This window comes from Chrysemys picta, chromosome 10 (genome assembly GCF_011386835.1).
Source record: "Chrysemys picta bellii isolate R12L10 chromosome 10, ASM1138683v2, whole genome shotgun sequence".
NCBI lineage: Eukaryota > Metazoa > Chordata > Testudines > Emydidae > Chrysemys > Chrysemys picta.
Window position 1 is genome coordinate 65,905,391 of NC_088800.1, and position 24,436 is coordinate 65,929,826.

The 24,436-nt window shown below is 44.3% G+C and overlaps 2 protein-coding genes across 10 annotated transcripts in view; one reads left to right on the forward strand and one right to left on the reverse strand.

Moving 5' to 3' along the window:
* The first annotated feature begins 330 nt into the window (after nt 1-330).
* Nucleotides 331-22,967, forward strand: SNN (stannin). 3 transcript variants are annotated; one of them, XM_005306734.4, is made up of 2 exons: nt 331-470; nt 19,861-22,967. In XM_005306734.4, exon 2 carries the CDS (start codon nt 19,954-19,956, stop codon nt 20,215-20,217), a length of 264 nt encoding a protein of 87 aa, XP_005306791.1. In that variant the 5' UTR covers nt 331-470; nt 19,861-19,953; the 3' UTR covers nt 20,218-22,967. The 3 variants fall into 3 exon arrangements, with proteins under 3 accessions (XP_005306791.1, XP_005306792.1, XP_042717560.1); XM_005306735.3 differs by having other exon boundaries at nt 407-545; XM_042861626.2 differs by lacking the exon at nt 331-470 and adding an exon at nt 15,797-15,999.
* TXNDC11 (thioredoxin domain containing 11) overlaps nt 22,527-24,436 on the reverse strand; it is a 99,235-nt gene continuing 97,325 nt past the window's right edge. For 3 of the 7 annotated variants that reach the window (XM_042861625.2, XM_065558841.1, XM_024109464.3), the window contains one exon: nt 22,527-23,658. In XM_042861625.2, coding sequence (XP_042717559.1) covers nt 23,013-23,658 — 646 coding nt within the window. In that variant the 3' untranslated portion in view covers nt 22,527-23,012. Of the gene's footprint in view, nt 23,659-23,968; nt 24,176-24,436 lie in introns of those variants that run through there. The other 4 variants (XR_256762.5, XM_042861624.2, XM_024109461.3 and 1 more) reach the window with 2 other exon arrangements.

A 24,436-nucleotide genomic window follows, 5' to 3' on the forward strand; every position in this document is an offset into this window, starting at 1 on the left:
GGGGGGCTCGCTCCGGGGCGAGGAGGGGAGGGGTCGGGGTCCTGCGGGGGGGGGGGGGCGCTCGTTAATGGGCGGTCCCGTTGGTGCGGGGGGGGGGGAGGAAATCGAGGGTGAGGGGACGCCGCCTCGCCCTGTCCCGGTCGCTGTCTCCCCCCGCCCCCCGGCGTGTCTCGTGCGGTTGGATCCCTTCCATTCGCCGCTGTCACCAAGCCCCCCGCCCCTGCTCCGCCCCCGTCAGCTGTTGCTAGCCAGGGCCCGGGCACCGCGCGCCGATTGGCCGCCGCCCCGCGCCGCCCCTGCCCCTATATAAGGCGGAGCTGCAGGGTAACGAGCCGTCGCTGCCCGGGTCGCGTCTGGTGGCTTCGCTCGGGATGGTGCGTGGCCGGCCGCGCTCCGTGTGCACCGGGGCACCGAGCCGCCTGCGCCGGGTGCCTGGCCCGGAGTGCAGCGCGCAGCGCCCGTGAGCCAGGGTGAGTGCCGGCGAGGCGGCGGCTCTGCCTCGGCTGAAGGAGCGGGCCGGTCCTTTGCCTGCAGCAGGGCGCCTGGTAGGCGGGTCGCATGTCTGCTTGCCCCAACGGGGGGCGGGCAGCGGGTCGCTCCTCTGCATGCCCCGAGCAGAAGCGGATTGCTTCTCCGCACGCACCGTGTGGCTCTGTGTGCGCGGGGGGCGGTCGCTTTGTCCCAAGCGCCCCGGGGACGCTACATTCCCCGCTAAAGCCTTTTAGTAGGTTCAGCCATTTCTAGTCCCGTCTGTCGTCGGGCTGCAAGGCAGCCCCCTCCTCCGCCAGTGCCTGGAGATTGGGAGGGGGGAGCTGTTTACTGGAGGCTGGCTTCCCCCCGGGGAGCTGTGGATCTGGGGTGGGCTCGGGTAGGGAAAGCCCCGCACAGGAGGCTGCATTATAGCAGGCCTTTGTGTCTGGGGCGAGCCCAGCTGCCCGGATCTCCCCTGCATTTCCCCCACCCGAGTCCCGGGGGGGGGGCGGGGATATCCGCTCCGAGCGCAACCCACAAACAAAAGGGAAGGAGGCGGCAGCGGCCTTGAAGCCGAAGCATCCCTCGCGGATTCGGGATCGTGTCTGGCGTTTGCCTGCCGCAAAGCTCATCTCGCCCCTTCCTCGGGGAAGAGAGATAGGGAGCCGGAGCCCCCTCCTCCACTCGCAAGACGCGGGGAGTTAACGGGGATTGCAGCTGGTTCCTGCCTTGAACCCCCCCCTTCCCCTCACCCCGTAACAGTGCACAGCATGTACCCTAATACCCTGTTCTGCAGTGCTCTGCACCGTCCGTACAGGTCGCCTTGCAGCCACCCCCGCCGTGTGAGTCAAATGCCTCTCCTGGGTCACGGGCTCGCCTGTTGTGCAAGTATTTGGGGTGACCGAGTCAAGGGCTTTTAGAGAGAAGGGCTAGCACAGATTCCCACCCGCTGAGCCCCAAATCTGTCTCTGTGCGCTGTCTGGATACATCACGCTTTTCTCCATGTGCCCCCAGCACCGCCCGCCTCCGAACGAACACACACACGCACACACCCCAGTGGATGTGGTTTGTAACAGATGCACATTGCTCTCTGACAAACGTAGCATCTTTGCTTTCCAAGTTGTAGAAGAAAGGTTGTATCCTTAAAAAGTCTGCAAAATTCAAGAGGGAGAAGAAATTTTTAATACTTTCACCACCTCCTCCACCCCCATGTGGTGTGAAGTAGAAATCTTAAAGGCATATTAAAACTGCAGTTGCCATGTTGCATCTTGATTGCCTCCACATTGTGTGTTACAGCTTTTTAAAAAACCTGATACCTGTATATAGCAGTAGTCTTTCTGTAGTGGAATCTATTGTATAGGATAGTAGGTATGTTTTCAACTCGGGGAACTTTGTAAATATTTAGGGCTGCTAAATATGATGAGGGAGTTAGTTTCTAAATAAAAAGTCTTCCATTGTTTAGGAAATGGACAACCCTCCTTACAACCAGAACACAAAAAAGTAAGTTTTCAGGTGATTTGGAACTTCATTGGACTGTCTCAATATTAAACTAGTCTGCACATCTTAGCTGTCATTACTGTCAGTGTAATGGTCAATATGACTACACATTCAAAAAAAAAAAAATCTACATCTGCACAGTATGTGCTGTACTATCTAGCACCTTTTCTCTCCTGGCAGGTCTGCATCACTATCTGTAGACAAACTATATACAGCTTTTGAATATACTTAGTGGAGAATTATATGCAGCTAGTAACCTCGCAGTCTGCTTCATACTGCAGACTCCTTTGTAACCTGCTTGCAGGTAGTACAAAATGCCAGACCAAGTTTTGCCCTTTCTATACCAAGGACTATCAGTCTGTGTCCAGACAGTTATGTAACCATATCAGCGCACACAGGCAGAAAAGCTAAGGGCAATTTTTTTTTAAATGTATAATCTCTAGAGACTAATACAGTGCAACCCTGAATAGTGGAGGAAAATACTGGCAGAGGATTTATACCCAAGGGCAGGTCTATACTCAAATGCTGCAGTGGTGCAGCTGCACCGCTGTTGTGCTTTAGTGAAGACACTGCCTATGCGAGGAAGGGCTTCTGTTGGTGTAGGTAATCCACGGCTCCAAGCGGTGGCACTTAGGTTGATGAGGGACTTCTCCAGTCTTCAACTGCTGCAACAATCTGCATTTAACTGGGTGGATCCGGATTATTCAGCTACTACCTATCCATGCACTTCATTTTTGGTAGTTTACAGAGTGTAAACACTTTCAACTGCTGAAATCCATGGAGCTCTTAGATACAACAGCTAATAATGAGTTCTCTTAAATAACTTTAAATATTAGAGATTGATGTAAGTGAGGGTATCAAGCCCCTTTGTTTGGCAAAACTATAGAGATTACAATTTTTTTCTTTTAAGGGGTGTTCATAATGAAACACCTTGCCAAGGCAGTTATTTTGGAATGAGGGGCTTAGTGCTAAGTGGGGCCTGGTCTGTCCCTCAAACTTAAGTCAACCTAGCTACATTGCTCAGGGATGTGAAAAATCACACCCTGTGACACATCCTTAGGTCTACCTAGCTCTCTCTCCCCCCCCCCCCCCCCCCCCCCCCCCCCCCCCCCCCCCCGATGCAGTTAGGTTAACAGAAGAGTTCTTCTGTTAGCTAGCTAGTGCCTCAAGGGGGTGGATTACTACAATGGGGGGGGGGGGAGGGAAATCCCTTCTGTCACTATAGAAAGTCACCACCAGAGTGGTATAGCACTATAGCTGCTGCAGCACTTGTAGTGTAGGTGTACCCTTAGATGTAGAGTATCTGACTTGGTTGTGGGGGGATTCAGTATTCCACTGAAACATGCAGTTGGAATTTTTACCTTGTATAGTTCAGCATACCTAATACATCAAGGCTTGACTAACAGTACATATTAAAAGGACAAAGTTGAACACAGGTATGTTTTTGCTTTCTACAATTAGTGTACTGGTCATTGTAATTTTAGTATGCCTCTTATTGGAGCTCCACAATAATGTGATGGATACTGGACAAATATCCCTATCCATCAAAATTTGAGGTCCTTTTTGCAACAATTTGTGTAAATAAATGCCACTGAAGTCAATAGAAAATTTACTACAGAGGTCAGTGGGAGCAGGCCTTTAGTATCTCATGCAAATTCTCCTTAAAACAGTGCATAATCTAGTAACATCTTAGATATGATTAAATGAGGATAGTTACATGGAAAACTCACTTGAGAACCACTCTGGCCTCCATCCTCCTACCTTTTGTCTATTGAGCATAGAAATAGACAATTCCATCCAATTTCAACTCTAAGACACTCAAAATGGATACTAGATAGCTGCATGCAGTTCCAGTGCTATATGGTAGACATGAAAAATGTGTGGGATAGGAATAGCAATTCAGGTATGTTAAGTTTTTAAGCTGCTACTTGACTGCTAAACTTGTTTCCTTTTGAAGATTATCCAACAGGAAACAGACAGTGAAGAGCTGGGGGGGGGGGGGGGGTGAACTAGCTTATTTCCTGGCAGAAAGTTGCCCTTAAAAATATCTCCATTAAAGGACTAACAAAATGAGCCCAATTTGGGAGTGAGAGTATATGTAATGGTAATGTCAATTTAACTTAGTTTAACTTGCACCTCTGTCCAAAGGATAGTGCTACCCTTGTATGTTACAAAGTCCAGACAAATGAGGATTGTCAGTTTGACTACAATATTTACTCCTGGGGGAATTCTGCATCACTGTGTGCTTGCAGAATTCTTGTCCCCCACAGATTTCTTTGCTTCCCTGTGAAAAAATGACTTCTGTCAGGGAAGCCGCAAGAGCAGTCATGTGTCCCTCACCAGCAATGTGGGCACATTGTTTCTGGCATCTGAAGAGTTGGCTGGTGCCTTCTACCCTGCACCAGACTCAGCTGCTAGTCCTGTCTGGGCAGGGGAGGACAGGACTTTTTTCCCCTTCAAGGAGCAACTGGGGCTGGATAAGACCTGCCCCCAAGTGCAGGAAGCTCCACACCCCACTCCACCCCTACTTCCTGCCCCATTGCTTTTCCTCCATGGGGGAGGGGTCACTGTATGGTGAGCTGCTCCTCCATCTGTCACCTCTCCCCAGTCCCACCTGCACCCAGACCATACCCTGCTGAGCCTCCTATACTCAAACCCCCATCCTGACTAGCCTCACACTGTACCACCCTCAGGGCCGGCTTTAGGCCGATTCAGCCGATTCGGCTGAATTGGGCCCCGCGCTGCAGCTGTCCGCCCCGCCCCCAGCTCACTTCCCCCTCCTCCCCTCCCCTGCACGCCCCCCCCGTTGGCGCGGCTCGGGTCCCCCCCCGTTGGCGCGGCTCGGGTCCCCCCCCGTTGGCGCGGCTTGAAGCAAGCCCCGCCCCCAGGAATCGGGCCCCGCTCTTGCTAAAGCCGGCCCTGACCACCCTGACAAGCCCTCCACCCCACTGAGCCTTACCCAGCTGCAGCTGGACTGCCACTTGCCCCCCACACCCAGACTGCCCTACCAAGCCCCAACTACCTTTACTTGGACCCCCTCAGTCCCATTCCCCAGTATCTTGAACCCCCAATGAGCACCTGAGCATTCAGATACCCCCTGCACCAGGGCTGCCCACCACCCACACCCAGATTGCTTCACAGAGAACCTTCTCCCCCACACCTGGATCCAGAGGCAAGGACTGGGCATGTGTGTGAGACTTTTATGCTCACTATCTTGGTGTGCTCAGAGTGGAGGGGCAGGGCTGGGCCCGGCCTGCTCTTGTAATGTGTCAGGGGAGTCTCCCACCTCCTGGGGAGGGTGGCAGCAGCGCTGCAGGGTGGTCTCCCACCTCCTTGCAGCCAGTGTCCTGTGCTCCCCACTGCCATGCTGGAGCTTCCACATTTATTGACAAAATATGCAGAATTTTAAGTGTGCAGAGTTTTAAATTTTGGCATAGAATTTCCTCTGGAGTAAATATTTTTGCCACTGAGAATAGTGGAACTGTCTAGTTATGGCTTGTATTGGCACAGAAATACGTACTTGCCTATAGTTGATACATGATAGAAATGGATTCTTCATTTCTGTAAAATGCAGGAAATGAAGGTTGGGTAGTGAAGATGTTAGTACATATTAGTGTCCAAATGATATACTTGGAACTCTAATGGATTTTCCCCTTGGTCTCTTTCTGGCTTCATCACTACACATCACTTGTACTGGTGTTGAGTCTTGAATGGTGTTGCAAATTTACATTGCACTTAGAATGAACTGTGGGCCACTTGCAGTAAATGTGACTACCAAGAAAAATAGAATGTACAAAATAGGCTTTAGTTTGCCTTCTCCTTGCTCCCATTAAAGAGAGCTCCCCATTCTAAAACTCACTCTCAAGAGTTTTGAGTAGTTAGTTTGCAGTTGCTTTAAATATTGGATTTAATCTCAGAAATCCATTAACTTGGTTAATGGCCAAACCAGATGTTAAAATACCAAAGTAGCTATATTTAGGAGGCATAAGCCTCTTTTTCCAAGTTCTTTAACTAAAATTCTGCTATAGAAAGCACACAAATTAAAAATAAGCACTTATTAAAATCTCAGCCACTTTTCTTTAGTGAGTAGTAAGTATACTGTAGTGCTATACACATTTTAAAAATGTAGATTTAAAATTTAACTTTTGTTAAGCTTTTTTTTCCAGCCCTGATCTACATGCATACTTTAGTACTAACAGCTAATTCTGTTTAACAGCAGAATGTTCAGAAGTCTTTTTTTTTTTTTTCCCCCCTTGACAGGAAGCCTAGTCTAAATAAACTTGTTTCTATTCATCTTTATCAAGTTAGACTGGTTTCTCCTTTTCGCTTGCCTCTCCACACCTTTCCCTTAATTACAATAATCAGGGATATGTGCCGGGGAGAACCTGGTGTTCAAACAGACTGGCTTTTCTAAAAGCTGACACAGCTAGCAAAAACTTTTTATAGCTAGTAGTATCCAGGGGTGAAAGTAGAAATAGGGACTTACCGGTACAGGGTTGGGGCGGGACCGGCTCTGGCCCTCAGAAGGGGCAGGGATGTGGGGGGAAAGAGATCAGAGCCAGCCCTGGCCTGCCCTGTACTGGTAAGGACCCTTCTCCTCCCCTGCCAGGGTAGCAGCAGCAGCCGGGGGCTCTGGCAGCAGTTTAAAGGGCCCAGGGCTCAGCGGCTGCTACTGCCACGGGCCCTTTAAACCACTGCCACTGCCGGAGCCCCCAGCTGCTGCTGCTACCCCAGGGCTCTGGCAGCAGGGCTCCAGTGGCTATTTAAAGGGCCCAGGACTCCCCTGCTTCTACCACCCGACCCTTTAAATAGCCCCTGGGGTAGCGGCGGAGGGGCTCTGGCGGCTATTTAAAGGGCCCAGGGCAGTAGAGGCAGCGGGAGCCCTGGCCCTTTAAATAACCCCTGGAGCCCTGCTGCTGCTACCCCAGGGCTCCAGCAGCTGGGCTCTGGCAGTAATTGAAAGGGCCTCTGGCTGCAGATGCTGCTGGGAGCCCCAGGCCCTTTAAATTGTCGCCTGGGGAAGCCAGGCCACCCCAGTACGGCGTACGTACCGGCTTACTTTCACCTCTGGTAGTATCTCAGACACTGCCTGGCCACTCTAAAAATAAAGCAAGGCCGCCTGAGGTCTTTGGAACAGCTCTGAACAGGGAGGTTAATCAGTAAACTCAACAGCTATCACTTGCAAATAGCAAGGAGAAACTTCTTGGTGCAGAATGTTCAGAACTGAAACTTCTTTAAGGAAACTAAAGAGCCTTGGTGTGTCCACTTGAAATTTCTATATTAGTCAATCTCTACTTAATTTTTGATAGCGAGTGAATATCCTACATGTCAGCTTGGATGGAGACTTGGGTTTGAGATCATGAAATTGCCTCAAGAATAAGATGGCCAGTGGCTTTAAAAAGAACAGGAGTACTTGTGGCACCTTATGCTCTAATAAATTTGTTAGTCTCTAAGGTGCCACAAGTACTCCTGTTCTTCTTTTTGCGGATACAGACTAACACGGCTGCTACTCTGAAAAGTGGCTTTAAAGTTAGATATTCTGTGGATGGTCTTAACCAGGGGTAATTAATAGGCAGACTACAGGCCAAATCTAGATGCTTTTGAATGGACCATGAAATCTTTACTTATGTTTTTGTATTTTCTCTGGAGTCTAGACCTTGATTACATCTTGACCAGGAAATTTGGACCGTGACAAAATTATTGATTACCCCTGGTCTTAAGCATGCTACATCTTGGGCCAGGGTGCTTTGGGGATTAACTTGAAATATTACAAATCGTGTAGCTAAACTCCAGTAACTTGGAACAGTGCACTTTGCTTATTTTTTTTTTAATTATGTACATCCCTACTGGGAGTAGTGACTGCTGTTACTATAGTGTGTAGACAACCCAGGTTACTTCTGAAAGCAGACTTGTTTCTAAATACCATTCTGGTCACTCTGATTAACAGTATCCATAGAAATACTTACACTGATTGTTCAGACCTCCCCATACTGTCTCCTGACTTCTAGGAAGGCCCAGACTATTTGTCATGACTAAAAACACCTATACCAGTATCAGGAGCTATGACTGCAGCTCATGTAGGCATATATCTGAGCGAGCTAGCTTTGCTGCAGCTAGATCAATGCTCAAGTAAAAATAGCCGTTTAGCTGTGCAGCCAGCTAGCTGTTTGCATTTATACCCAGGGTCCCAGGTGGAGTTGTACTCAGGAGGCTAGCTCATGCTGCTGCCACTGCCACACTGCTACAAGTAGATCAAAGCTAACTAGTGTAGATGTTTAATTTCGCTAGATCAAAGCTAGCTCATGTATGTGCCTACATGAGATGCAGTCACACCTCCTGCTTTAGGGTATAGCTACACTGCAGAGTGAGTAAGAAAAGTGAGTTGTGTTCTCCCTCTCCTTGGATGACCTACTGTTCTCCTTTTGGGTCCCTTTCTTTCTCCTCTCTTCAAACCCACTCTCTCCCCCCCATGTGGAAGATGGTAAATTTTAAAACCTTGTACAAAAAATCCAATCTGTCTAGCACAGGGGTTGGCAAACTTTTTGGCCTGAGGGCCACATCGGGGAATAGAAATTGTAAGGCGGGGCCATGAATGCTCACAAAATTGGGGTTGGGGTACAGGCTGGGGGATGAGAGGTTTGGGGTGCAGGAGGGTGCTCTGGGCTGGGATTGAGGGGTTTGGAGAGCAGAAAGGGGATCAGGGTTGGGGCAGGAGTGTGGGGAGAGGCTCAGGTGTGCAGGCTCCAAGTGTCCCTTACCTCAAGCGGCTCCCGGAAGCAGCAGCATGTCCCTTCTCCGACTCCTACACATGGAGCGGTCTCCAACCCTCAGAGCGTGGGCACGCGGCTGCTTATGAGAGCCATGTGGTGCAGCCCCTGACCTGGTGCCCTGGCTAGAGCATGCAGGCTGATTTAAAACAGCTCATGGGCCGGATCCAGCCCACGGGCCGTAGTTTGCCCACCCCGATCTAGCATATCCAAAGTCTGTCTCACTTGTTAGTTAACGTTTTGATTTACTCCAAATACTTAATAGCATACTTTATCTTTCTGCCTTGCACAGAGACTTGCTGAATTTAAATAATCGTCCCTTCAATTGAATATTACTGTGGAAAAGTCTGGCAGGCATTTAAATTTATCGGTCTTCTTTGGAACTGCTAGAGTTTAACATCTTATGAAGAAGTTAGCTAAATCAGAATTTTCTTGCTATAAATGTGCTGAATGTTCCAGCATATCTTTCATCCAGATTCCAAGAAACCCTAAGAATGAACTTGTCTCTTTAGAACTAGTTGTAGGCTACTTAAAGGGCCCAAGCCACTGAGAATTTGGGTTGTTGAGGAAGGTGACTCGCTAGTATCTTATGGAAAAGGTGGGGGAAGAGGTAATGGGTCCTGCACTAAGCCAATACTTCAGAGGCTCCATACAAAACCTTCTCTAGAGAGCTAGATTAATATTTCAGTTGACTGCTGGTGCAGAGTGGGAATAGAATTGCATGGTTGAGAAACATAAGAGGTGGAATCTGAAAGGGAAGAACCCTTCAGGGATACTGGCAGGAGACCTAGAACCTCTTCCTTGGTAGCTCATACTAGTATATTTACAGAATACAAGTGTGCTGGGCACTCTTCAACTAAGTTACAGTACTACATTACAGTGCTTCTTGCAATAACTACTAATTAAAAACTAGGATAAGTTATGTGACAAAGCCATACAAAGTTGGTGACCTTTTTATGTCAGTCTGCCTTAAATATCAGTTTACTTAAATCAAAATGTCAAAGTGAAGATAAAATAGCACTAATCTAAGTGTCCAGTGGTATGGTGCAGGGTGGTGGTAAGTCAGTAGTTCCAGGCTAGCAAGCTAGATTCTATAAAAATAGCTCATGCTGGCAGAGCGTTAATTGGGTTTGTATAGAAGTACTAATGGTTGGCATGAGGCAGCAGATAAGCCTGCAGCATGAACAACCCAAGAACAGGCTCACCAATGAGTGGCATAAAATGCAGAAGAGAGTTGGGTAGCTATGTGTAGCATTTGAGAATTTACAGTTTTCAGAATTACAAATTGAGTCACAGGCAAACCTATATGCAGGAACAAGCTACATAAATACCTCGTGTCCACTTAAGTATCTATCTAAAGCTATCTGCAAACCTACCTCAAGTTTACTGCATTAAAGTTTTTACATAAGGTTGGTCTGCTCTGTTCCACCAAGTAGCTGAATTGCTAGCATTCACTGCCTTAAGAGGTTAAAGGACTTGAAAGCTACTTTGAGAGAATATCTAACTATTTCAAGACCAGTGTGAGGTCAAATCTTGCTGTTTTCTGGTTGATGTCTGCTTGATTCATGTGGTTCAAGTGAGCAGGATTTGGACCTTTGTATGTGGTGTATAGGGTAGTGCACAAAGTTAATAAATGTGGCTTGGTCCCCTTCTCCAGAACAGAATGAAGTCATATCATTGCATAAGCTAGAGACCTACCAAAGTGAGGCTTTGCTTAAGAGATTTGAGCCTGATACATTCCTTGTCAGCCTATGACTTTCAGAAGCACCGCATACTATGTGTGAATGGGCTTGGAATAGAGGTTATTTTTAAAAGCTTAAAATAGTGGTCTTTAGTGCATTCTGAAAACCACCCAGTTTTCACTTCCTGGCTTCAATTTACTTTCCTTGGGCTTTATGCAAGAGCTTAAAGAACCCTAGTTGAGCTGTAGTACTATACCATTAAAACTTTAAAAATGTTAAATGAGAATAGTTGCAGGGGCTGTGGTTTAACTAGTCCTTGTAGTTGGGTAGGTGATGGACTCTCTCAGGGGTATGGTTTGTGTGGGTTTTTTTTTTTTAAAGTTTGCTTTGCACTTGATAGGCCTCTCCCCATAACTTCTCTTGTGATCCGGGAGCATGGCTTCCCATAGCAAAGTTATTCCAAATACAGAAGTTAGTGGCACTTTTCTACCTCTCTGGGTTGTACTCTAGACTCCATTTTATTCATATTGCACTAACCCCACACCTAACTCAAGCTTTTGGTGCAAGTGCTGTACAAATATGTTGGAAGAGACTGTCCCTGTCCTAGAGTCCCACAACCTATTTGGGAAGGGATGAATTACCCCTAGGGAGTATTGCTACAATTGTAGCATCAATAATGTGACTGTAGAAGCATCTACAACATTAATACCCTCTTCAAGGCAATGATGAGGTAGCACTTGGATTGCAAACTGTTTTACAGTCCATCTATAGCTTAATTTATTAAGCACTGCCTCTTAATAATCTGATACTTAGCTTTGGCCATTGATAATATGTAGGGCAACTTGAAGTTGTTTTCCATGCTACAAGAGAACTAAGCAGCAGATGTCTTATTCCAGCACCAACCCAGAATACTGTAGATATGTTAAGGTATTCTTTCCTAAAAGCAATCATTGAAGCACAGGTGCTGCCCTCGCAAATCCCACTTTTGCAGTGGACCTCAGAATGTGTGTGGGCAGTCTCCTGCACCCAACTTGTTGCAGGATTGGGTGGGACCTTACGACACTTTTTAAGCACAGGTTCAGATCCCTAAACTCATGACTCCTTAACAAGAGTATAAGGGAGCCTTGTGCTATAGTCCATGTGCACTTATTAACCAAATGGGAAATCTGTTCTGCCTTCAAACAGATATTAAATTGAATCTAGTATTCAGAACTCCTAGCTTGCTGCTGGCATTATGCTGCCAGCTATCTGACCTGTTATGCCACCCTGCTGGCCTGGTACTGGCCAGGCACTCTGAGGTTGACCACCTCAGCTTTCATGTGGCTTAAGCCTTCTGGCCAAGTGATAAACTTAACCCATTCTGAGGTAGCAAAATCCAACTGAAAATCCTAAACCAAAAAGGTTTATCTGCTCTTCAGCCTGCCCTCTTTGACCTGTTCCCCGGACCTCTTTGGTCTTTATGGCTCTGGGATGGAGCATTCAGGGCCCAGGCTGGTTTCCCTGGAGTACTGTTCTCAGCCCCTTCTGGGCTGTGTTCTCTGCTCCGGTATATAGAGCATTGGGCTCTCAGGCTGGCTCCTGTGGGGGTACTAAGTATTCTGCAGACCCTGGCTCAGCCCTTCCTCATTCACTCCAGTTACAACCCCCAAGATGATCTGTTATTTTATAAGGCCCACATGGCCATAAGCATCACTGGACCCTCCTTAATCCCACTCCCCTCAGGCTGGGAAACAGCTAATTAATTATGGCAATGGTATGGCTGGCTCTATTGCCCTTATAGGATCCAGTCACCCTGTAACCCCTTCACATCAGGGTCACGTGCTAACCAAGATTAAGTTTCACAAACACCATGCTACTGCCAGTCATTGTTTTCTGTTCTATTTAAAGTTGTATTGTGATTTGATATTTGGGATACTTAGAGACCATGAGGAAGGTTAAGTACAATTCCAGCAGATGACACTACTAGAAGATATACCTCAAATGGCTCTTGGTAGGCCCCTAAGCCTTTTTCTTACCTTGGTGGTTGATTATTGGCATAATTTACTCCTTGCAAAAACATTAAGCTTTCATGTCGGAGACAAAAGTCTCTCAGCACCAATCAGCTTGCTGTAAAGCTTTCAGGGCCCAGCCAAGGGGCACAAGCCTGGCTTGTCTGTTTTTTCGATTCATTGGTGCTCTTTTTAAGGACTCCAAATACCTGTGTTTTTCTTCATCTCATAGAAGAAATCTGAACAACAACCCTTCTCCTTGTGACCACTTAACTGTTTCTCTATAGAAACTTCCAGGATAGAGAAGACCTGAATTCTTGAGTTAAGAAACCAAGTATATGCCTCAAAAAACCTTCCAGACCTCCTTAAATTGCGCAAGCCTGATCCTACTGCCACAGAAGACAAGTAACATCCTTGGACCTCAATGAGAGCTACCCATATCCTGTAATGAGATAATTAGGGGCCATGAGACTTCAGCAGATACCATGGTCCATATTATCCAGCTAGTGGTCTCTAAATAGAATAGAACTCCTTTAGTGACTAGTAACAAACCTAGGCTCTTGTTGACTTAAAAAAAAAAAAGTGTGAATGGTGGCCTGCTTCCATGATGGTTGCCAAAACAGTTGGCCTGTGCTTCCTTGCTATATAAAAAGTGTCTGAAATAATGTATGGATATAACTGGAACTTCTAACAGTTTATTCACATGTAGCCTGCCTCAGATGTGACTTCTGCAGTTCACCTATGTACTCTGCCCATTTTAGTTCTTGGTTACTGTATCTGAGGCAAACTAAACAGATTAAAATAACCTTTTAGTAAAGTGTTACTGTTATCTTCAATGTAAATATCCGCATTGACTTGAAGAATCTGTTTCAATAGTACCCCTCATGCTACAGTCACTGTCTTTGGAACATACTCACACATTTTGTCTGAGTGCATAGGACACTTACAGCAGAACCGTTTCCTCAAAGGTTTTTGTGACATGATCATTCAGACAAGGGGTAGGACTAGGTTGTATTTTGACTAGGAAAGAGACTAAGAACAAGACTTAACTATCACTTCTACCAGGGAGATAGATTCCATTTTAAGAACTTGTTTATGCTGCCCATTATTGCAGGATGTATTCATGCATCTGTCTGACAGGGTAAAGCTGCTAGGTTAACTCCCTTGGTAAAAAGGCTTATTAGCAAAAAAAGGAGAAAATCTAAACCAAAAAAGTGTACAGTTTCTGCATTACCTGCAAGTATTGTAGTCTCTTCATAGCCTACTGTGAGCTTCCTTAGAACTCCTCATTGTCCCCTAACTTGGGGTCTGCCACAAGGTTTTATGTATTTCAGAAGCACCATGCTGAGTGGGAATTGCTGAGGCTGAGACCCATGATTAGACACAGGTGGGTTAACAAGATTCTTTCTGATGTCCACTAGTAGCTAGGAAATAGCTGCCAGCTTAAGTCCTGGTCCTTGTGTATATAAGAGAAGAAAAATGGGGAAGCAGGGGAAAAGAATCTTCTAGTGGAAGATACTAATCTTTCCCTTCCAACTTCCTTTGAGTTGCAGCATGGCTGCACCACTCAAGTAACCTTTTATAAAAGGGTAAAGAAATTATTTTCTGGGAAGAATTGAGAGCTGTAGAGGTTTTCTGATTTTGCTTTTAGAAAGAATTACTTTTTTTTTCTTTCACATCCTATCCATATACCATGTGCATACACCACATGAAGTAGCTAGTAATTGAAGAAAGACACTCCTGTACCCTTGGAGAGGTGAGGAACTGAGTTCTCAGTCCAGCTATACATTCAAGTTCCCTCCCCTGTCAAATGGGATGGCAAGAAATCCCCCCCCCTCCTTTTGTCCCTAGACAAAAAGGAAGAACAATATCCATTTTAAACAGGGGAGAATTATCACAAATAGAAGCCTAGCCCACAGTCCTAGCTGATCTATCTGGATGCAAGTGTTGTCTTGAGTGGGTCAGCTTGTTGGATCAGGTCATTTAGTCTTAATTGCAGTTTAGTTAAAAAATACAGCCATCTGGTGCTCTGGGTAGATGTACAGTTTTAACAATCAGTTAATGAATCTGATCTGACATCTAGGCCCCTTCCAATCACCTTACTTCAAAACTGGCTTAGATATTACAATCTTCATTATAAGACTACACTATCAGAAAGATAGATCATAGTTATCAGAAGGGAAATTGCAGGTGCCATTATTTTACATTGTGTGTACAAACAAAAAATTGCTACTCTGACTATGCTATTTCTTTTTGTGTATCATAGCTGAATTGTGCACTTGCAACTGGAATTTAGTAAATATTCTGGGTTTGTACAAAATGTAACCGAAGACTGTTGGGTTGCACAGGAGTGCCTGAGAGCAGAATTAGGCCTGCAGAACTTGTAGTACTGGTGACTGTGCTTCAGAAGAGAAACCATTTTGGCTTTAACCCCAGATCTAACTTGCAGGGCTTGTACTTAAAAACAAGCTGTTTTATTTGTACAACAAAGTACATTTGATATGGGACTTTAGACATGGAGCCCAAGGTCACTTGTGTACTTAATGACTTTTTTTTTTCATGAGTAGACTGCATAAGTAACAAGATACCAAACAGTGGTTGTCCTGGGTGTGAGTGTCCATGCTTGTCTAAAGGATGGCTAGTGGATGGACTCTGGGCAATGACTCCTGACGTGCCTATAAGCAACATGATGGGGTCTGCATTTTAACCAGCTCAGTCTTTGGGTTTTTGTGGCAAACGTCCTGTTGTAGGTGAGATGGGAGAGAATGAAAGGGTGGGGAGGGGGAAGAGATGATGTTGGTAGGTGGGGAAACCGTCTCTCAGGGGCCGGGGTGTGTGTGTGTGTGTGTGTGTGTGTGTGTGTGTCCTCTTTCCCACAGACACTGAGCTTACAGCAGAGCTCTATGAAGCAGCCAGGCAGTGCTACTCCAAAGACAAGCTTTCTCTGGTGGAGGGGAGAGGCTTGTTTTCCTGACCATCTGAGCCCTTGATGCTTTCCACTGACCGTGCAAATGTTAGCTTCTCACTTGCCTCCTACCACCACCCACTTCCTGGATCCCAATAGGATCATCGACTACAGCTTACGCTTCATTGCTGAGCCCCTAGGTTCAAGAGTCCTTGATTGGGTTTTTTTCTGCTCTGTCAGCAGCAGAGGGTAAGAAGTCTAAAGAAATATTAATCATAGGCTGGGATAAAAGACCTATGGTACAGCACAGTACAATGAGTGGAAACTTTCTTTAAAGATCTTTGTGAAAGAGCATCCTCTTAAATAAGGAGTCCTGACTTAAGGGAGGACAGGGATTTTTCTGCTTGCTACTGCTGATTAGTCTGGGTAGGTTTGAGAGTAATACCCAAAAAACCTGTAGCCCACCTTTCATCCCTCCCTTCTTTTCTTTGCACACTGCTGCTGCCTCCTTAGGTTCATTTTCAGGTTGCTTTAACTTTCTTTATTTTTGTATTATTTTGCTCTTCTAGAGCGATGGGGGAGGGAAGCTTGAAGTAATGACCCTCTTCCATTCCTGCCAGAATAACAAGGAGGAAAGTCTCACTTCGCTCAAAGCCAGCATCGGCAGCTGTCTTTTCCTAAAAATACAAGTAAAACTGCATTTGTTGTCACTACTAAAGCAAGCAGCTGTTGAATGTCAGTAATAAATGACTGTGTGGCCAAAGCAGTTGTATTATTTTGTAGTTGTAGTTAATTGGGTTCCTGGGTCACAGCCGTGTTTTGTTTATTTGTTTTAATCCACTGCATTGAGCAAGTTCACCAAGCAAACAACGGCAGCTATTGCCTGACCATAGTAACTTTACTAAATGGTGACAAGTCAGGCTCTCCTCCCAAAGCTCAACTAGTGGAGTGGAAGCCAGGAGTTACTCCCGTGTAGGCTTCATGCCTTTACCAGTTGTGGCAGAGGTGAACATTAACCTTCCGTTGGTACTGCAGTGGGGCACAGAGGATGGAACGAATGAAGTAACTTGGAAGGTAGAACAATTTATTTAGTAGCTGGATAGTGGTATCATCCTCCTTCTCACATAACCAAGCTGTAGATAGCCAGTGATGCTGTCATGCACCATTGTCACACTTGCTGGCTTTCTGCCAACGACTGTTAAAGCAGCTATTACTTTTCTGACTTGACAAAACTTCTTTCAAATACTCACAAGTTCTACAGTATCTTCCAGTTTTTAATATTCATGTTAGCTGGGGAGAGTTCTTTATTGGTGTTCCAAGAATATTGCTAATCATGGCTGTAAACATTAAAATAATCCTAGTTAGTTTCTGTACCACAGTTCAGGTCACAGGATTTTTCAGTTTTCCAGCACTTTCTAAAAATGGGGAGGGGTGGTGGAAAGCACTGCAGTCTAATCCTTCCTGTTTACAGGTTAAAAATGTGACCTCCACATAAGAGCTATTATTATTAGAACTCAATGTTTCATGCTTAACTTACTAAACTGCCACTGTCTTCCTGCTTTATTTGTCTTAGAGGAACACATTAACACAACATACAACATCTTCCACCCCCACCCCACCCCCAGCTTTGCATTAGTAGGTGGGGCATGGATAGTGCTGATACTATCACTGTTTCTGTTCCAGGCTTCAAAGTGCAATTTTGGTTCTACTTGCACAGGGTTTCCTCTTAAACAATTTTTGAAGTATATCTATACTTGTACTTAAATGTTTTAGCAAGACTATGAAATTAGCACCTGATTATGAAACTGTTGAGAGCTTACATGATGGAAGTTGGCATGTGCATTATATTATATCTTATAAACCCCATAACACTAGAATGTATAGGCGTCCATTAGTTGTATAGGAAAGAATTTCTTCAGATCTGGGGATGTCTCTGGCATGAGTGTTAGGCAGCTGGCAGAATGGGCTTTGACTTGAACTAAGGCAAAGCTGTGCAACCACTAAAGTTGTTTGATTAAATATAAATTGTAAAGTTCCCTTCTCTACCTAGAACTACGTACTGCCATGAGCAGGCTCTAGAGATGACTAGACTTGAGTGTCTGATTGGAGACTGTGTGTTGGCTATCATCTCTTCAGGTCAGATAAAATCCATTCAGGAACTCGCTGTAACCAACACTTCAGAGTCCAAGGCCAGTAGGGATCATTGTGATCATCCATGCTGACCACCTGTATAGCACAGGTCACACAACTTCACCCAAAATAATTCCTAGAGCAGATTTTTTAGAAATGCATCTAAGCTTGAGTTTAAAAATGGCCAGTGATAAGAGACGCCACCACAACCCTTGGTAAACTGTTCCAATGGCGAATTACTCACCATTTAAAAACCTTACCAGATTTCTCATCTGAACGTCTAGCTTCAAGCTCCAGGCATTGGATCGTATTTAGGACCCTACCAATTTCACGGTCATAGGATTTTAAAAATGGTAAATTTCATTATTTCAGCTATTTAAATCTGAAGTTTCAGTGTTGTAATTATAGGGGTCCTGATGCAAAAAGAGTTGTGGGGGGGGGGGAGTTGCAGTACTGCTACCTTAACTTCTGCGCTGCTGCTGGCAGTGGTGCTGCCTTCAGAGTTGAACAGCTGGCCAGGAAGGCAGAGCCACTACCAGCAGCAGCGCAGAAGTAAGGATGGCATAGTATGGTATTGCCCCCTTTACGTCTGCACTCCTGCCTGCAGAGCTGGGCCCTCAGTCAGCAGCCGCCACTCTCTGGCAGCCAAGCTCTGAAGGCAGCAGCACAGAAATAAGGGTGGCCTGGTATGGTATTTCACCCTTACGTCTGTGCTGCTGTTGGTGGGGTGTTGCCTTCAAAGCTGGGTGCCCAGCCAGTAGCCACCAGTCTGGTCACCCAGCTCTGAAGGCAGTGCAGAAGTAAGGGTGGCAATACTGTGATCCTCCCAAAATAAACTTGTGACCCCCCCCCCCCTGCAACTCCCTTCTGGCTCAAGACCCCAAATTTGAGAAATGCTCTCCTGTGAAATCTGTCTAGTATAGGGTAAAAGCACACAAGACCAGATTTCACAGTCCGACACATTTTTCATGGCTGTGAATTTGGTAGGGCCTAATCATGTTGTATAGGTTTCTCTGCTAGATTGAAGAGCCCATTATTAAATATTTGTTCTTCATATAGGCACTTAAGACTAATCAAATCACTCCTTAACCATCTCTGTTTAGCTAGATTTGAGCACCTTGGGTCTCACGATAAGGCATGTTTTCTAACCTTTAATCATTCTTGTGGCTTTTCTTTAAACCCTCTCCAATTTATCCACATTTTTGAACTGTGGACACCAGAACTGGACACAATATTCCAGCTGCTGTCATATCCATGCCAAATACAGAGGTAAAATAACCTCTCTACTCCCACTTAAGATTCCCCTGTTTATGCATCCCAGGATTGCTTTAGCTCTTTTGGCCACAGCATCACAGTGGGAGCTCATGTTCACCTGGTTATCCACAATGCTCAAATCCTTTTCAGTCACTGCATGCCAGGACAGAGTCCCCCATCCTGTAAGTATGGCCTACATTCTTTGTTCCCAGATGTGCACATTTACTTGTAGCCATATTAAAATGCATCATGTGTGCTGGGTAGACATGGTGTAAGCAATCTAGATAGATCTGAATCAGTGACTTGTGCTTTTCATTATTTACCTGGCTCAGGGCTAAAAATTGCCCTATAGTTTTGGGCTCTGAAACCCATGTGAAGGAGGAGAGTCTTGGAACCCAGCCTCCAGCCTGAGCTCTAATGTCTGCACTGCTCTTCTTAGCCCTGCAGCCAGAGTCAATGGACTGGCTCTGAGACTCCATGGCAGAGGGAGTATGGGTTTTTTTTAATGTTGTGTAGAAGTACAGGAAATGACTATTAACTTTTAGCTGTTCAGTTCCTCTTGGTTCTGACAAGATGTAATATAGAATTCCCCCCATGTTGACCGCAACCCTTTGAGTTTGGAAATTATCTCTAGTGTTCAGAAATTCCAAAGATGTTTCAGTACTGGCAGCATGAGACTTCAAGCATATGTCAGTCACACTGAAGTCCTCTATGATCAGTCTTTTTTCCATTCTCATTGTAGAGAGGTGGCAGTCATTCTCCTGTTCACTCTTGTGATTTGATCTGTAGCATACACTGACTAATACCTCATCTTGTGCTTTCAACATTGATCCATAAGCATTCAGGATCATTTTCTTCGGCGTCATTCACTACTTTGGTCCAGTAGGAAATGTACCATATGTAACCTATGAGTCTAAGCTAAGGCAAAATGATGTTGAATAAAAAGTTAACACTTTTAATGTATGGCCATGCAAATTAAAAGGCTTTGTATGAAAGAGGGCTAATACTTATTTTTCCCAAGCAAACAAATGAGCAAAACCAAAGACAGCAAGAGGGTGGGCTGCCAGAATCTGTAGCACTGGCCACGTAACACTAAAGCTACTGAATAAGGCAAAACCATAATATCCCTGTATGATTGCATTACAGCTCTTATTTCTGTATTTCAGGAGTTCCAAGATGCTGCTTCAGACATCTCAAAACTGACAGCAAGGACTGAAGAACCATCTTTAAGATCTGATAATTGTCCTGAAATCCTGACCATGTCTATTATGGATCACAGCCCTACCACTGGAGTGGTGACTGTAATAGTCATTCTGATTGCTATTGCTGCTCTTGGTGCCTTGATATTGGGCTGCTGGTGTTACCTGCGTCTGCAAAGGATCAGCCAGTCTGAAGATGAAGAGAGCATTGTGGGAGAAGGAGAAACCAAAGAGCCTTTCCTTTTGGTGCAGTATTCTGCTAAAGGACCTTGTGTAGAGAGAAAAGCAAAGCTGACTCCTAATGGCACAGAAATTCATAGCTAACTTCGAGCAGCACAGATGTGTATTTGGACTACACTTAAGATGTCTGTAATCAGCAGAACTGATACTGTGAAGAAACTGGACATACATACTGCTCTCTCGTAAAACACCTTGAGATAAGACTTCAAAGTTATGGTTTTGTTGGTTTGCCACTGCATGCACTGAGAAACTAGACTATCCATCAATCCTGTATTTTAACTCCTTAGTGCTAAGAGGTGACTTCTCTGGTATAAAGTCCATTGCTGGCAATGGACATGCAGGGATATGCTGGCATGAAAAGATTAATTGCATTTTTGTTACTTGAATGTTTAGCTGAGCCTATTTTGATGGAACTACTACTGTAATGTGAACTACTTAAAACTGTGAACTGTAAATAGGCTGCCAGGAGTTCTGGCTTTTTGTTATCCAGCATATGGAAGTGGTATGAAGTTATTCTTAGTAACACACATTTGGACTTCTGAGCCACATGATTACAGAGCGGATGCCAGACCTTCAAAACCAAATCTGCAGTTAAAGCCTGTTTCTGCTATGACATTCTGAGTGAATAACCATAAAGACAGAATAGTTGCTTTTTAGTTTTAGTTTTTAAACCTCTTATGGGACTGAGTCAGAACACTTTCCCTGAATGCAGGTATATATAATCTCATTAAGGTGTTTGAGGCAGAAAGGATAGGGGTTATAAGGAAGGAACTGTACCTCTCTTCCTTTAGGGTAGATTTAGCTGATAACAGCTAATACTGTGATTGTCCTAGCCATGTAGCTACTGCAAGGAAACTGCCATTTTAGCAGATTCCAATCTGGGAACTAATGATGGCTACTTCATGCATGGTCCAGAAGGTTTCCAGTGGAGTTAAAAATAGCAGTAGAGCAGATCTTTCCCTCCTGTTAGCAAGCATGTTAATTACAGAAGTGGTGTTTTCACTAGAACTGGCATTAATGTAACTATTTCTCTTTTTTCTCCCTCCACCCCCCCATAACCACTGTTTATATGTGTACCTAGTAGCTGGGGCATATGTAAACATGACGCTAAACAGCCAACTGTGCAAACTGTTTTTAGTCTAGATACCAAATTGTCTACAGTTAATGTATTTTGTAGGTAAGTTTTTTGGATTCTTAACTTACAGGGCAGACAGAAATCTATCTTGTAACAGCTAACTAAATTTTGGGTGTGTTGGGGAAGGAATAGAGGGAGGGGGGGAAAAATTGTGGGTAGGGGTAGTTTTTTAAAAAAAACTTGGTGCAATCTGAAGTACCTTCACACAAAGGGGCCCCACATTTCCTAACTTTTCCCTTCTGTTTACTAAAGGGAAACCTATAACAGGTACTTGGAGTGTAAAATTATAGATTGTAAACAGTACCATAGGTTCTGAACAATCATTCAACCATGGCTAAAATGTTCTAGATTTCCTAACTTTTAGGCCTGCATATTCCACTAAGTACCCAGCTTTTGCCAGATCCAGTTCATATGTAGCTAAGGAATTCCTTTAGTTTAAGTTAAACTCCCTAGCAAACTGAGATGCAAAGGGGGGGAGGGGGGGGGAGATGTACAAGCAGTAGATAATGCAAAAGTTCAACCACCACCATCTGTTGGGGGTGGGTGGGTGGGAGGGGGGGAACAGTTATTATGCTAAATACGGGTGTGAATGATGGCTTATACATTGGGAATAACACTATTTATTCTTAGCTAGCTAGGCCTTAATGACTTTATCTGCAAGCAAATGATAGTCCACTTATGAACTAAATTGCTAGCTCCCTCCAGGACAAGCTGCTGAGTTGCATTCTTATTCCTGTGTGCACTGATTAAACTGAGGCTAGAAAATGAAGTGTCTTTCACTGCAAAAGCCACAGCTTGGCTAAGCAAATCCATTGCTACTAATGGAGGAAGGAAGTGCTTGTCCAAGTGCAGTGTGGAATACAACTGCCTAGGAGGGGGCAAACACTGTGTTGTGTATTTACTGGCTCCAAAGCTGCCAATTTTTTTTATTTTTCAGTCTATGGTTTGAGGCACTTGCCTATACATGCACACTGGATTCTTAACTGCATATATGCTGAGCAATCAATAAGTAGACTTTGCTTGTTTGGGATGCCAAACTTTATTCTCCTTCTCCCACTTTTTTTTTTGAGGGGCAGGGGGTAGAGGGAACACTAGTGGGATGCATAAGGAGGTTGGATGAGATTATTCTGCCTTTTGTTCCCCATAATGAAACATCTATGAAAATCTGTTCCCTAACTTACAATTCAAAGACAATTATAAGTTAATTGTGGAGCATGAAAAAGTGGTATGCAACAGGAATGACAGAATATTTTAACCATTTGACTTTTCATTCAAGTTTACTAAATAAACAAATTCAACATTTCCAGTCAATTCTATAAACAAAGGCAAAATGCAGTGATGGTGGCTAACTTCAGCTGTTTCTTAGAAAAGTATAAATTGTCAAAGTTCCTAAATGAACACTTCCTCTGGGAGACATGGGAGGAAGCCAGTGCAAAAATTGGTCCCTTTGTAGGAGATGCTTCACTCTGCTGTCCCTGGGAGTTTACTATTTTTAACCTAGGTTAAATTAACAAAATGGCTATCAAATTAGTGCAATAGTAAAGTGGAAAGTGTTTTCCATATCTCCATTTAGGTTTCAAGATCTGGTAAATTGTTTGTTTGACGTATTACAGAAATATTCTGGTTTGATTTTTTTTTTCTAGACAATTGGAAAATATTTTATTTACAACAAATAAAATTTGCATAAATATCTTCCCAATACAGTGTCATTCCTGATTTTTCTCCCCCCCAATAACATAAGTAATTATTCTGTCCTGTTTTCTTTATGCTCAGTCACTGTGGTATCAACATCGGAAACATCAAGCCTTTCTCTTTCATGTAATCTCTCTATAGCAGTTAGAACTGGCCCAGTATTGTAGGTGGAACGAGTCTCCTCTGACTGAATGGATTTCTTGGTTTCATCTTTGTTCTCCAGCTTCCCCTCCATTGCTGCTAGCAGGACTTTTAGTAAAGCATTCTCTGTAAGGAGGTTTTCTGATGCATCTGCTAATTCTTGAAGCTTCTCAGCCATTTCTTCTAATTCCCTGTTCTTCTGTTCATAGAGTGCCTGTAACTGTTCACTGTGGAGCCGGAGGATACTGTGCTGCTTTTCCAGTGTATGCTTCTGCTGCTGTAGCTGATGTTCTTCTTTTCTGGCTTTAGAAAGTTGGGCTTCCAGCTGATCTTGAGCCTGGTGTAGTGCACTGACTTCAGATCTCAATTTCTGAATCTCACTCCTTAAATGGGAGAGATGCTCTTGCTGTAACACTCTCTCTTTCTGTGGACATTCTTTGGTGCAGGGCTCTGAGTCAGGTGCAGCTGAAGGTAGACTTGAGTAATGTAAAATGAACTTAAGCAGATTAGGAAGAGTAACTGAAAAATCTTCAGGAAACTTCACACTTTTGTCCTTCCTATGAAAATATACAGGTAAATTAGTGCATTTAAAATGTCTTTGGCTATTTATCTGAACAGTGTAATTTGGTTTAGATTTTAAACAGCAGGAATCAAAACTAAATTTCTAGATGTCACTTCTATTTAACTACCATTCTGTACACTAAATTTTAAGCAAGAGAATCCTTATGCTTTTTCCATAATATAACCTACACCTACATTGTGGAGGGGCAAATTAAGATGCATGATTTTTATTTTTTTTCATGCTTCCAAAAATTAATTCTCCACATTAGGATACAGCCTGCTAGTAGCTGTATGCTTTCAGTTTCATTAGATAAACCTCATTAAGTTTCTTTCCTGACTTCAGAGAGGTAATAAATCACAATTTGATTTTTTTTAAAATTTTTAGTTTTTTTGCAATGCAATACTACTTTTAGATGCATTTTGTATTTTCCCACTTAAACAGTACTTTGCCTTAACATGAATACAGTGATAAGCCAGTTATAGTTCTGATCTTCATCCTCCATGCCAATACCACTGAAAAATCCATTAACAAAGTATGGGAAGAAAAAAGTTTACACTAAGTATTCTGAACCATACACTACACTACTTTCATTCAGCAAGAGGCATTCTAAACCTGTCAATGTCTGCTACCAATACTGATGCCTTTAGAGCATAGTTACATTAACAACTAATACTTCAGAAACCAATGTCATTTTAGCAAGCAATAGGTTCTATTTTTTCATCCTACTATTTGGTGAAAACAAATGGAGGTTGGAAGATGGCTAAAACTGGTTT

Excerpts from the sequence above, each read along its gene's own strand:
- SNN (XM_042861626.2), top strand. The coding sequence starts at position 15,907 with ATGACCCTCTTCCATTCCTGCCAGAATAACAAGGAGGAAAGTCTCACT. Across the intron at positions 16,000-19,860 it reads GTCTTTTCCTAAAAATACAA|GAGTTCCAAGATGCTGCTTC; the intron begins GTAAAACTGCAT and ends TCTGTATTTCAG.